This window comes from Microtus pennsylvanicus, chromosome 4, assembly GCF_037038515.1.
Source record: "Microtus pennsylvanicus isolate mMicPen1 chromosome 4, mMicPen1.hap1, whole genome shotgun sequence".
NCBI classification, from domain to species: domain Eukaryota; kingdom Metazoa; phylum Chordata; class Mammalia; order Rodentia; family Cricetidae; genus Microtus; species Microtus pennsylvanicus.
In genome coordinates, this window is record NC_134582.1 from 75,070,326 (window position 1) to 75,083,820 (window position 13,495).

The following is a 13,495-nucleotide window of genomic DNA, read 5'->3' on the forward strand; positions in this document are numbered from 1 at the left end:
TCCTGATCTCACCTGGCATCTGCGCATACACACACGACCACAGGGAAAGCAGAGATCCAGCCTAAGCAAGAACTGAGACGTATGTATAAAAGGCAGATCGTAAAACTGGTCCAGACATCAGTGCCCCGTAGAGCCAGTTCTAAAAGCAGTGAGCTCTGTCCCCTTCGGCCATGCCTACCAAGACTGCAGGGTGAATCTTGCAGTAAATGGGAAGCTCTCCTTCCTTGTTTGGGCAGCAGCCGGGGGCACAAAAGGAGGACGGGGAGGACTATGAGTGACCATTACACAAAAGATACACTCACTGGGCTTTTGAATCTCTGAACAGAGGGAAACATGGCAGAAACAGGGGACCATGGGACCAAAAGTTATTGATAACTCCCCTCTAAGCTTGTTCTTGGGGTGCCTTATCAGGAAAAACGAGGCGAGGGAAGGGAGGTGATCTGTATGCTCCTGACATCCTCTCTTTCTCCCAGTTATAATCCCCCACCAAACTACATGAAATGTGCAGGTGAATATTTTGAGATGCCAGTTGATGTTTAAGGAAAAGAACACATAGAGAGGACTGTAAGGGACTTGAGGCAAAGGTGACTGGGCCAGGGCTCAGGCCCCATTTAGGAGGAGAACCCGTGTTCTCTGGCCATGCTGGAATGTGGTGCCTCACCCCGATAACCTTACATGTAAGATCCATCTCTATTTCTGTCTCTGCCCGATGAGAATGAAGACATTATTTCCTTTCTTCCTTCTCATGTGTTGTGTATCTGACTCACTGTATGCTTCTCCCTAGACAGTCACAGGATGGGGACATTCACCAGGGGACCCTACCAGGGTGACAGCCAGCCCGCAGTCTTGATGACCGAGCTGGTCACCAGGAGAATTCTTCTCCAGACTTTGCCTGCTGTAACTGCCATGCTGGAGCTCAGTACCACGGAGAAGACTCAGTTCATACATGCCACAGCTAGGTAGCAGCTTCATATCTGCTCGGGGGTGTTGGCATCGCCTCAAAAGCCACTCTTAACCCCTGACTCTCTGTGACTCAGCTCACACTCCAGAACAAATGACTTCCTCGCGGCTCATGAGCACTCTAAAGTCCCTCTCACTCTCTTGTGTCTCCTCCTCCCGCTGTCTGAGGGACGGGACTGCTTGAGAAGCCGTTGCTGAACTGAGACTTAATGAGGTCTGGGCTAGAAATCCAAGTGGCGCTAGCACCCTGTTTCTCTTTTAGGGACCCTGCTTACATACACATTGCTCAGGGGGACCTTGTTAGCAATAGTCACATTTGCAAGACTTCAATGGCTCTGTCAAATGTTGTCCCATCCTTTTCCTTTGAAATCTTTGGTCTTTGGGCTCTGTCTGTTCCATTCTAGATCCAAGAGCTTTCGAGGGCAGATCTGCTCCACACATAGCTCCCCAGCTTCCATGCCCGGAGCTGCTGTTTCCTACTTCCCCTCCCCCACCCCATTCCTGCCATCCCTTCCGGATGCTTCACTCTGACCCCACTACAACATCTATGGTGCTGCCTAGGTACCTTTGCTTTCTCTGTTTCCGTAGTCTTGGGTAGTGCACTTGGCACGCTCTTCCAGACACACAGCGTCATTAAATGTAACAAATGCTCAATGAATGCAGAAGGACTAATTAACTACACTTTAGGAGGGGTGACCAGGCAGGAAAAAGGAATGTGTTCCTCCTTTCCCTCTGTTCCTTTGTCCGTTGTGTGCGGGTGCTTGAGTTTCCCTTTCCCCTTCCCAGCAGCTTCCCATCCTTGCTCCTGGTTATCTAAGCAGTGACATTCTGCCCCTTCTCAAGCCCAGGGGGCTCCACCCCTCACTGTACCTAAGGAACTTGTTGAGGTCTCCGTGTTTCATGTACTCAAAGACCATGATGAGCGGGTCGCCCTCCACACAGACACCGTAGAACTTGACAATGTGCTCATGCTGGAGGTTGGTCAGCAGCTCAGCTTCACGGTGGAAGTCCTTACGGGCATTGTCGCTGGCGTCCTTCAGCGTCTGTTAAAAAGGGGACACCAAAGAGAGGTTGTTTCAGTAAAGAAAGCCATCAGTGAGTCCTAAGAACTCTACAAGGGATGACCATGTATCTCATTAATTACCCGGAATGTCAGGAAGCCCCCTTAAGGAAGTGACGTTTGTGTTTGTGAGGCCTCACCCTCGTGGGCGCACAAAAGTTTGTAGCTTATGGAGCAGTCTCCTAGGCCCATTCTCATTGAGTTCCCAGGGGAGTTTATCTTACAGGCTCCATGCTGCTTGCCTATGGGCTGGACCAATGATCACCAGGGTTTTCTGCCACTTCCGGGTGCCTATTGAGACTTCCATGATACTATGTATACCTCACCTCTGCTCATGGAACCCTTGAAAAAGTTTTTTTTTTAAGTTTCATCTATGCAGATGTATGTGTACAGAGCCATAAAATAGGTGTGTGTGTGTGTGTGTGTGTGTGTGTGTGTGTGTGTGTCTGTGTGTAGGGGACCACAGATTCCCTGAAGCTGGAGTTACAGATAGCTGTTAGTCATGTGGGCCCTCTACAAGGGCATTATGCAGTCCCTAACCACTGCACCATCCCTGTAGCTTCTTCCAGCCCCGATCATACGACCCTTTAAAGACTAAATTCTGAAGAGACCTCAGAAAGAAAAGCACAGTGAGGCTTGGTGGACCAGGCTCCGAGCTGCAATCAGGACCGTGTTCAACCTTTATGTGAGATCCTCTCAAAGCTTTCTCTAGCCTGGTCCCCCCACACAGAAATGTCCTGTCCCCTCAGCTACAGGATGATAAGGCTGAGATGCAGGCGATCTGAAACACAGCAGCAGGGCTTGTGTGAACAGGGGTGAGGTGCACAGAGCCTCGTAGGGTGCACAACAGTGTGAAGAGGTGGCAGAATCCCTGACGGTCCCGTGGCGGGATCCAGACCTGGGTAGGAAGCATGAAGTCTGTACGTTCCATGGTGTCCTAGCCATGCTGCTTTTAGTCAACATCCTATGTGTATACTCTGTGTTGACACATATTGTCATTTGACCAGGATTGTGGTAGAGCCAAGCACATACTGAGCTGGCCTTGGTGGTACATACATTTAGGCAAGTACTATAGAGAACAAGTAGGGAGAATTGCAAGCTTGAGGTTAGTGTGCCTAGCGCATAGGAAGCCCTCGACTGGATCCCATGACCCCAAGAGGAAGAAGTAGACTTTGACCCCAATCCTGACCCAGGTGGTTATGAACAAATAGAGAGAAAAGACGTCTATATGGTTAACTATGAATCTAGTGCCCCGAGGGAACCAGCTTCCCTAAGACTGTTTGGCCTGTGCCTTGGCGTCTTCTGCCTTCACCCTGGTCCCCTGAGACCCTCCAGCTCTGCTCCATCACATGGAATGTCTGCAGCTGCTCGGGCAACAGTAGATCCTGCCTCTCCAGCCCTGCACATATTCTCTCCTTTGCCTGGGTTGCTCTCTTGAGTGCAGTCGCTGACATAGGAAGTTGAGTGATGCTCCTCCTCTATGGGGTCTACATCCCCCTCCCCAGAATTTATGAGTGTTACTATCATGAGAAAGGGGATCTGTAAAGTAAGGCTCTCCAGATGTGGGGATGAGCCCGAATGGCTTGGGTAGCCCACTGTCAAACAAAGGCCCTTGTAAGATAGAAAGTCAGGAAGAAGTCCTTCCCCACAGGGGCTTCTGTCAATCTTATCAAGCTTAGACGGCAGGAGTGAATGTCAGTGTCCAGTTAGATTCAGTCCTGGGACAGAGCTAACGCATGGATATTCAGTGGTTTTGTACTGACTGAGAAAACTTAGCACTAACTGTTCAGGATCCAAGAACGCTGGCAGGCCGTGGTGGCCACTTCCAGACCCTGGCAGTCATTTCCAGGCCCTGGCGGTCATTTCCTGGATTATGTTTTCCCTGCAAGGGTCTTTCTGACCGGTGTTACCTACAGACCACACAGTTGGCCACTGTCTGAACTCCCTGTAGGACACATCTGAGTTAGATATCAGCAAGTGAGACATTTATTCGTGGAGATTCTTAATATCAACATGGACTGGAAACATGGAGAGGGAGTCTGAACTCTGACTTCATCTCCACAGAAGCCTCAATTAGCACTGTGGCCAACCTGTAGGGAACTGAGTGGAGCCCTGAGTCACGTGATCCATCTGTCACCAATGCAAGGCACCTGTAGAGCACAGTGTCTTCTTGAGGGGAATTGCTGAAATCTGTGTCTTTTGTGTTTTCTTAGACTTGGGGGAACAAGGTGCTGGTCATTGCTGAGTCTGTAACAGGCTGGATTTCCAATATGCCGTTTGCATTCAAGGGCCACCATTCACATACAGGGAGCATCTGTAAGTACACTGGGCTCCCCCAGGAAGCAGCGACTGAGGGAGACAGCGCTGCCAGTCGCCATGCCTCCGGAGCCGGCCGGTTCCCTGACTATAGCTCTTCGGCAGCACTTGAAGTTCTCCGAGGACTTGTGACCAGACTCACAGAGACAGAGGTCACAGGTGCCACGTCCATCAGGCCAGAGGTCTTGGTATCCTTAGGGGAAATTGTGACGTGGCCCTCTACTGTCCCCACAAGCACCTCGGTTCAGCCTGGAATCGGGAGCAGATCATGGAGTGCTCAGAGAGGACAGGAATCTCTGGTGGTCATTGCCATGGAAACAGCACTCCTCCTCGCACGCTGACAAGATGCACAGCGGCAGAGGACGAGGGTGTGGGTCTCTGCTTCTTCGAATCAGGAGAAACTGAGCTGCCACACCCCCTTTGCCTCCCAGGTTTAGTCTAGTTGGGTCCAGACTAAACGTCTTCGTCTTTCTGTCACACAGGCAGGTGCCACACGCTTCTGTTGATGGTTTTATTTCATTTGGTTTCGTACATGAGCATGGTTTGGAGTTTTCTTCTTCCACCTGTTTTTCTGAATTTCTCAGTGGGAAGTTAGCAAATGAGGGGGATGAGAAAACAGGGAGGTGAGTTTTGCCGCCTCCAGGTCTTTTCCTCGATCTCAGAAAAAGCACAGAGACCCCCACACTCCTTGCCTCTGCCTTACGTTTTAGTTTGGGGTGTTATGTCTGCCTACACCACGAATACCTCACTGGCTGCTCACTCAGACTAAAGCAACTAGAGAAGCCCTAATGTCCAAGGCTTGCAGTAGAGACTGCAGGATGGGGACCAGAAGGGAAAGGTGAGTAGACAGTGGGGAAGAGCTGGATCCGTCAAACAAGGACCGAAAGTCAAGGATCGAGAGGAACAAGCAGGTTGTACGACTTGCTTTTAAGTGGGGCGTAGGGCTGCCCAAAACACTCTGTCCTGGAGACTCAGCCCCCACATCTATCCTCCTAGCAATGCTCCAAGGGTGCTGAAGTGAAAGAGGTTTAGGCTAGAGTTGAGAGTTCCAGGTTCAAATCCTGGCCACAGCCTTCTCCTCTCTGAACCCTGTTTTACTCTCCTGTAGAAAGAAGGCAGCACCATCCACGTTTTAGAAGTGCTGGGAGGCCGCTAGGGAGTCAGGGCCTGGGAGGCCGCTGAGGGAGACAGGGGCTGGGAGGCCGCTGAGGGAGACAGGGGCTGGGAGGCTCCCCAGGATCCTTTGTTAAGAAGGACACTGCTGTGCTTTGAGTTTGGGAACAGGTCCCTGTATTCAGTTTTCTCATACAAGGGTCCATGTAAGATGAAAGATGCATGGGTAAGGTATCGGGGCCCACCCAAGGATGAAAATGGCACTCCTCCTGGGGTGACCATCATGTCCTGAAGGGCCTTCTAGGCTCCAGGAAATGTCAGGCTGTATATGGAGGTGTGGGCTTGGCCCTCACACTCTCCCACAGTTCAGAGACTGTGAGGATTTACAGGAAAGTTTATGTCTAAAGCCTTGTGTTTATCCCATGCCTAGAAAAGGGTTGGATCCTTGAAAGTCTTTGTCATAGGGCATAGACAAATCCTGCAGAAAAGCCTTCCCAGCAAGCTCTGATTATATCCTGTGGATTCAAGAACACAAGAAAGACAGAGAAAGGCTAGAAAAACACAAAGAAAGGTGGGGGGGGGAGAGAAGAGAGATTCAGAGGAGAGGAGAGAGAAGGGGAGGGAGGGAGGAAAGGGGAGAAGAGGAAAGGAGAGGGGAGAAGAGGGAAGGGGGAAGGGAAGGAAGGGGAGGAGAAGAGAAGAGAAGAAAAAAGAAGAGAAGAGAAAAGAGAAGAGAAGAGAAGAGAAGAGAAGAGAAGAGAAGAGAAGAGAAGAGAAGAGAAGAGAAGAGAAGAGAAGAGAGGCAAGAGGAAGAACAGAATCTTTTTTGAGACAGAAACAGCCCAAGGATTTTGGCAAGCAGCCACCGTCTCCACTTCCCCAGTGTGGACTCTTAGTGCAATGTCAGAAACTGCATTTCAGTCACATTTTTTTAAATCAAAAGCGATCTTACTATTCATGGACCAAATGCATCCTGCAAACCTGGCATCCTCCGTGAGCCCATCCATTTTTGCATGGTGGGCCCTTTTTGGAAATTATGATTCAATTCTATTTTAAGAGATTTGGGGAAATGTGGTAACGACTTGGCCAAATTCAAATCCTGAATTTGGCGTTAAAAGGACAGAATTTTTGTAAGGATAGAATCAGGGCCAGACAGCAATCAGAAGCTAGAAAAGCCAGCATCGACCCTGTTTATAAATATCATTTCTGTTTCGGAACGGTGTCTGGTTGTCATTTTACTCAATTATGGGAGGTTTGGCTGGTAGCAGGGCTCCTGTCGACAGGAAAGCAGGGTTGTGGGCCCAGCTCACCCTTTAGCAATCCTCCTACTTCAGCTGCATCTGATGGACTCATTTGCTCAGTCAGCATGCATCCCTGTTCCCTCACTCCAGGCTGCCTCGCAGTGTGGATTCTTTCTCCTGGTGGTTTCTAGATATTCCAAGGCTGGGGTCCTCTCTCTGCTTTTTCAGAGCAGAGGCAAGACTCTACCTGTTATGTGTACGTATATTCAGAGCCAGGGGGTGGGGCAATAGCCAATATATTCTAGCCCAGAAATGAGAAGCCAGTGAAGTGAAATACAAGTGAGGGTAAAGAAGGAGATCAAAATTTATTTTAAATGCTGAAACAAAAACTTAAAATCAATAAGAAGCTGGCTAGAGGGCAGGCGACATACCCGGAGTGTGATAGTGTGCCTCCCCAAACTAAACAACGATGTACTTCAAGGTATAGATGACTTAAGGAAAGATGGAACAGGCTTTTAACAGGGCCGAGCTCAAATTCTTCCTGCACTTTAGAGGTCACGAAGTCAGCACGTCTTTGGTAAAGACAGAATATGGAAACAGCTATGATTTCCTGTTCCCTGCTACACTGCTTAAACACAGAGAGACATGAGGACACTTCCAAGCTGATCAGCCAGCCAGCGATAATGGGGATGTTTGGTTAATGTGCCAGAGGGTTTCCGGTCGAGATCTACTGTTAACAGAAAATCTTCGCTTTCCTAGATCTAGGAGACAACAGCGCCATGTCACTAATTACCACTTTAAATATTGTTATTACAAACTGTGGTGTGCTTTAGTTGGAAAACAGGCACAGAATTTTGGAACCTTGACACGAACGAAATTTGAACTATCTCATTGATATTTCATCTTAATATGTTGACATGATGATGGGAGATAGGTTGACTTAATAAACTATACTAATAAGGTCCTTCTTTTTGCTGTACTAATGTGTGTATCAGAAAATGTCAAGCTGTGACCCAGCTTTATTCGTGACTCCGATTTTCCTGCCAGGAATGCACTGTTTCAGCAGAGCCAGTACTGCATCCTACGAAGAGGCCAACCCATGCCCTGGGGACAGGGGAAGGCATTTCTAAGATGTGATGCTGAGACAGAATCAAGACCGACAACCTTTCTTGTAGGGTTTCTACAGAAAACAGAAAGCCAAGCATGCAAGTGGTGGCCATGATTTTTTTTTTTTAAGTAACAGGTTCTTCTCTAAAAAGAAGGGTAAAGGAAGCAGTCATCAAATTCACACACAGTGAACTTTGCCAGGCATATTTTAATAAACACAAAGAAAGAAAGAACTCGTATAAATAGAATCTTAGCAATGACAAAGTGTAGTAGGTATGTAGGTCCCAGACATCTGTAGAAATAAAATCCATATGATTATACCAAGGTGTTAGAGTTCACTATAAAATGCTCTTGCTGTATTAGAAACCAGTAATAACTACGTCAGCTCAACCAACTGTCTGTAACTGGCCTTTGAAAGAACTTAAATTACATGCCAAGTGACAACTTCAAATATAAGAGTCCTAGCCAGGTTGCTGTATTTATTTTCACAGCAACGCTGGCTGTTAAGGCTCAGATGTAGCCCAAAGGGAGGCATAGCATTGGGTTCTAATTCACACACTTTAAAAGACTCAGTGCTGTTTATGCTTGCATGCCATTAAGCTGTGTGATAGGAAATGCTGACCTACGAAGACAGGAAAACAAGCTTAGAGACAGTAACAGGGAAGAAAGGCCAAATAGGAAATAAAATCAAAAGTGGAGTGCAATGTGGGCAAGGCGATGAGTGCGCAGGCTCTGAAATGACCAGGACATCACCGTCAGTCGGTTCACCAGACAAGGAAGTGGCTAGTGGCTCAGCACGGACCTGACTTGACTGTGACTTAGTCTACCATGTAAAAGTAAATTAAAAGGGTGTACAGCTATTTTAATTCATACATCCAAGAGATACAGAAGCATGAAGTGAATCCTCAAGTTGTGCTTGATGTCAGAAGTCTTCTCTTTGAAAAAATAGAACTAGAACAAGAGAGAGAGAGAGAGAGAGAGAGAGAGAGAGAGAGAGAGAGAGAGAGAATATGCCCACACAAACATCAAAGAGAAGTAAAGAACTACTAAGTAATGTCTGGACAACAAAAACAATCAAGCTTTCATAGCAAAACATCATTTAAAGTTCTGTGATTTCTGTTCCAAGAGCCCAGGGAAGACTCAACAGACAGCATTTTCTGCAGCCCAAGCCCCATTAAAACACAAAGATGATCTTTTGGGGGAAATATTGATAAATGTCCTTAAATAAGATAATTCTTCATCAATTTCCATTTTGTGAAGACAAAAATTTCACAAGCCACTGTAAATGCAAATGGTAGAAAAGGCGCGGGGGGGGGGGCGGCGGGAGGATGGGAGTGGAACCTTGTGATTAGCCAGGATGGGCAGGATGACGTGAGGACCATGGTAATACAGGAGGAAGGAAGGGGAGAAACTGAGATCTGTCTGAGACGTGAACTTGTGAGGGCAAGGAATGGTGTTGGTGAGCTCTGTGTGTGTCCTCTCACCTAGGAGTCTTTCTGCTGCTTCAGGATGGAAGGGGATGAGCCATTTTGTCGCTTTCTCTGTGTCCTTAGACATATTTGGAGAGAGGAAATCCCAGTAGCTTCCTTGCCTGATAGTTGCATCTTTGGCACCCATGGCCACTTTAGATGACTGAACTATGGGTAGATTGCTATAGTGATTTGCACTGGTATGTATCTTAGTTTATTGATACAAATTTAAGATCAATTTGTTATATGTGTATTTCTGCTCTTGATTAAGGTATTGTGATTATGAAGTTCATTTAAAAATGTAATGTATAATTAAGAAATATAGGTTAATAGATAATCATCTATAATAGTCAAGTTTGTAGTCATGTTAGTCAGATTTTCTAGATGTATTGAGATATATTTCAGTTAGATAGGTATTCTTCAAATCTTTCAGAGACCTTCAGAATATGGCATTTAAAATGTTTACGAACTTAGGACTTTTCACGATATGAGACACATCTGCTCCTGACAGCACCAATCTACTTCAAGAGGAATATGGGCGTCAAAGAGGCTCCTTATGGAGTTTTTTTTAGATGAACTGGACATGCAGGATCCACAGAGAAATGACTGCTGAACTTGCCTAAAGGTGAGACAATCCTTTGGGGTTCCTGCTTCATGAACCTGAGAGATATTCTGTAGGATACAGAAGAAAGTGACTGAACTGCCTTTGAAATTTCCTTCTTCATGGAAACGTCTTCTGGATACTATGGGCCTTTAGGCTGAAGATGGATGCCCCAATGATACAGAAGAACTTTGGGTGACTGTCCAGGCTGCGAGATGTCTCTGTCATTTCTAGAGTTTTGGAAGTTGCTTATAATGCATTTTCTGTTTACTTAGGTAATAGTATATCCTTCTAGAGTCTTTGGTGGAATTGAAGAATAGATAGCTAGTTATAGTTTTCCTTAGTTATGATAAAAGATAAAGTAAATAGAAATATTGTAACTGTAATTCTTGTTTGATACCTGTTTTGTTTATGTAATTTTACCATGTTAAAATCTTCCTTTTTGTTTAAACAGAAAAGGGGAAACGGTGTGGGAGGTCCTTCTGTCTATGTGTTGCTTTTACAGGTTAATGATTAAAGAAACTGCCTTGGCCTGTTGATTGGGTAGAACTTACGTAGGCAGAGAAAACTGGACTGAACACTGGGATAAGTAAGGTGGAAAAGAGATGCCATGGATCCACTACAGGAGATAGACATGCTGAAACTTTGCTGGTAGGCCACGACCTCATGGTGATACACAGATTAAGGGAGATGGGTTAAATTAATATGTAAGAGTTAGCCAATAAGAAAATAGAGCTAATGGGCCAAGCAGTGATTTAATAAATACAGTTTCTGTGTGGTTATTTCGGGTGTAGGCTAGCTGGGTGGCTGGGAAGAACAAGTGGCTCCTTGCAACAGCAGATGATTTGTCATGAAGAATAATGGATGGATACTCTAGATGACTAGCTGGGATAAATGACTCCACATTTCCTCTACCCAATCAATTTTAGAATTGGTGTAAGCAATTGCTGTTGTGTTTCTGTCTGTCAAACATCAGTGAGCTACTGAGACAGGAAAGCAGTATGTTACCAGAAGCAAAGGGTGGACTTGGTATCTCCCACTGATGAAGAAAAGAACAGCTGGTCACAGGGACTTCCTCAGATCCCAAGCAAACTTACAGACCCCAAATGACCCAATCACAGTGAGGATCCTTGGGTCCTATTAGAGATGATTATCCTTTGTGTTTTTCCCAACAGATCTCTCATCTCTTTTTAGGACTATAGGATAGCATCCCTGCTATGTCCTCTGGCAACACATATTTTCTGTTGGTCAGACTCTGTGCATCATGGGTCTGACTCCCCTGTCAATTTCCACAGATGCTTGGGTAATCAGAATGCTTCTGACATAACTGAAAACAAGTTAATAAAAGATCAAGTTTTGCTACAGCATGAAGAGAACCTGTCTGAAAATGAAGTCCATGTTAAAGCAAGCCAGCCAGCCAGGAGATGAGAGGAATTGCAGAAGGAGGTACCCATTGATTTCCAGAAGCCGGCAGTGCCTGAACCTAGGTTCACAGTGGCAAGACTTCCTAGCAGGGTGGCTTCCCAGAGCACTGTCCCTTCTGCTTACGTCATTGTCATTCTGGCATGGGCTTCCAAGGATCCTTGCATTCTTTTTAGGAAAGTCAATTCTGTGGTATGAGGTCTGATTGCATTTTCCTGAAGTCAGAACTCTCTTGGGAATCCAGTTTTTCTACCCCATTTGTTCCCTGCTGTTAAATTTTCATTGGTGTAGATAAGAACGTGCCTCTCATCTCATCCTCACACAGTTTCCTCCCTTATAAGTGGTATTGTGCTGCATTCCCTCAAGCGGTGTGTGGGCCAGATCACACATAGACTTTGGTAACTAATAGTGTGGTCATAGTGAGCACAGGACTAGGTTCCAGCCCTAGAGCTGGTGTTAAACAGCCACACATGCCAGTTGTTTGTTCTTGGGTGAGCTGTTAATCTCTGGATTTATGGGTTTTCTTTTGTTAGTTTGTTTTATTTTCTTTTAATCATTTTATTTATATTTATTTATATTTTGTATTTTGCCTGTATGTAGGTCTGTGTACTACATGTGTGCAGTATCTTGGAGCCCAGAAGAGGATGCTAGATTCCGTAAGACTAGACAGATGGTTGTGAGACACCGTGTAGGTGCTGGGGATAGAGCCCAGGTCTTTTGCAAAAACAGTCAGTACTCTTAACTACTGAGCCAGCTCTCAAGCCTTCTGGCTCTCTCTCTCTCTCTCTCTCTCTCTCTCTCTCTCTCTCTCTCTCTCTCTCCTTTCTTTCTTTCTTTTTTTGTAAAATGTGAGTTAAAGAACATTAATAATAGTAGTAGTATCCTTTTTCTTTCTTTTTGATACAGGGTCTCATGTAGCTCACTTGGCTTCAACAGCCTTCTGCTGTCTCCTTTTGCCAAGTGCTAGGATTGTAAGTGTGTGCCACCAAGCATAACTTATTAAACCATATCTAAACTGATTCTCATTCCATTAGATTAGTAATGTTACCTATTGTCTTTACAGTTTCTTTCAGCTGTGACCATCTGTGTTTCATGAAACCACTGCCATGTAGAAATGCCAATGATCAACTCTTTAGTGCCTCAGGAATCTCAGAGTTTCACAGTCTGCAGCATCCCCTCAGCGACCGCCAATCATCTCTCCACTTATTCAATAAGCATTTCTCTTTTGCATCACACTACACATCACGCGATGTGCCAAAGTCATGGCTCCCCCTGTAGAGTATGACTAACATCCTAAAAGAGGTCACAGACGTGCAGTGTCACTCATTAAGTAAACACACTAAAAACATAATTTAAAAACCTTGATAATGCTATAAAGGCCAAGTATAGAAGCCTTGACAGCATGGAGTCTTGTCTGGTTGGGGGAAAAACAAAGACAGGCCCTCCAAAGAGACAGCTTGAATTGAGATGCATGAACTGGTTGCCTGTAGTGATGGTTGGGTGAGGACTGGGGCATTGGGTCAGATGCTGTGTTGGGCCTGCTTTCTAATGGAAAGATAGTTTCTAAGTCACTTTCTCAAAACTCTTGGTAGAGAAAAATACCATTATTTCTTCTATGGGAAAGAAGGAATTCAGAAACATTTACATCTGATCTCAGAAGAGCGTCCGCTGAATTTGCCAGCACACTTCTGATTTACCCAAGACTTCACCTGCACAGCTCCTCCAGCCCTTTTAACTTCATACCTTGAGAAAGTCACTTGACTTCCCTAGGTCTCAAATTTCTCATCCATAAAACATGAGGCTAGGGTTTTATTTATATGGTTTTAAAGGTCTCTCTCATATTCAGCATTCCTTGTTTCTAGAAATAAACTGGAGTTAGCCAGGGAGAGGACATAAATCCTACAAAGCAGACTTGCAGCTTTATTTCAAAACCAAAAATCAGCTTGCATTCATAGTACAAAAAAAATGTTGTAGGAAGGGTAGTTATTGAAATGCATGTTGGATGTAACCAAAAATAGCTAATGCATCGGCAGTTAGTGCAGGGAAACTGCGATGGAGTGTTTCCTTGGCAACCAGAGTAACTCAAAGGTAAAGCAACTGGGTTTGATCAAAGACTAGTTTCTTCACGTCTCTTTATGGGCTCTTTAATAATAATTCAGTATAAAGGGGAAAACGGTTGACAAATTCATTTCACTGAAAAGCAAAG

At 45.5% G+C, this 13,495-nt stretch overlaps 1 protein-coding gene across 3 annotated transcripts in view; it reads right to left on the bottom strand.

Annotated features, from left to right (window-relative positions):
* Ntrk2 (neurotrophic receptor tyrosine kinase 2) overlaps positions 1-13,495 on the bottom strand; it is a 326,602-nt gene that overhangs the window by 59,227 nt on the left and 253,880 nt on the right. For all 3 annotated transcript variants that reach the window (XM_075969423.1, XM_075969425.1, XM_075969422.1), the window contains exon 15: positions 1,831-2,003. In XM_075969423.1, the coding sequence (XP_075825538.1) occupies positions 1,831-2,003 (173 nt within the window). The remainder of the gene's footprint in view (positions 1-1,830; positions 2,004-13,495) is intronic.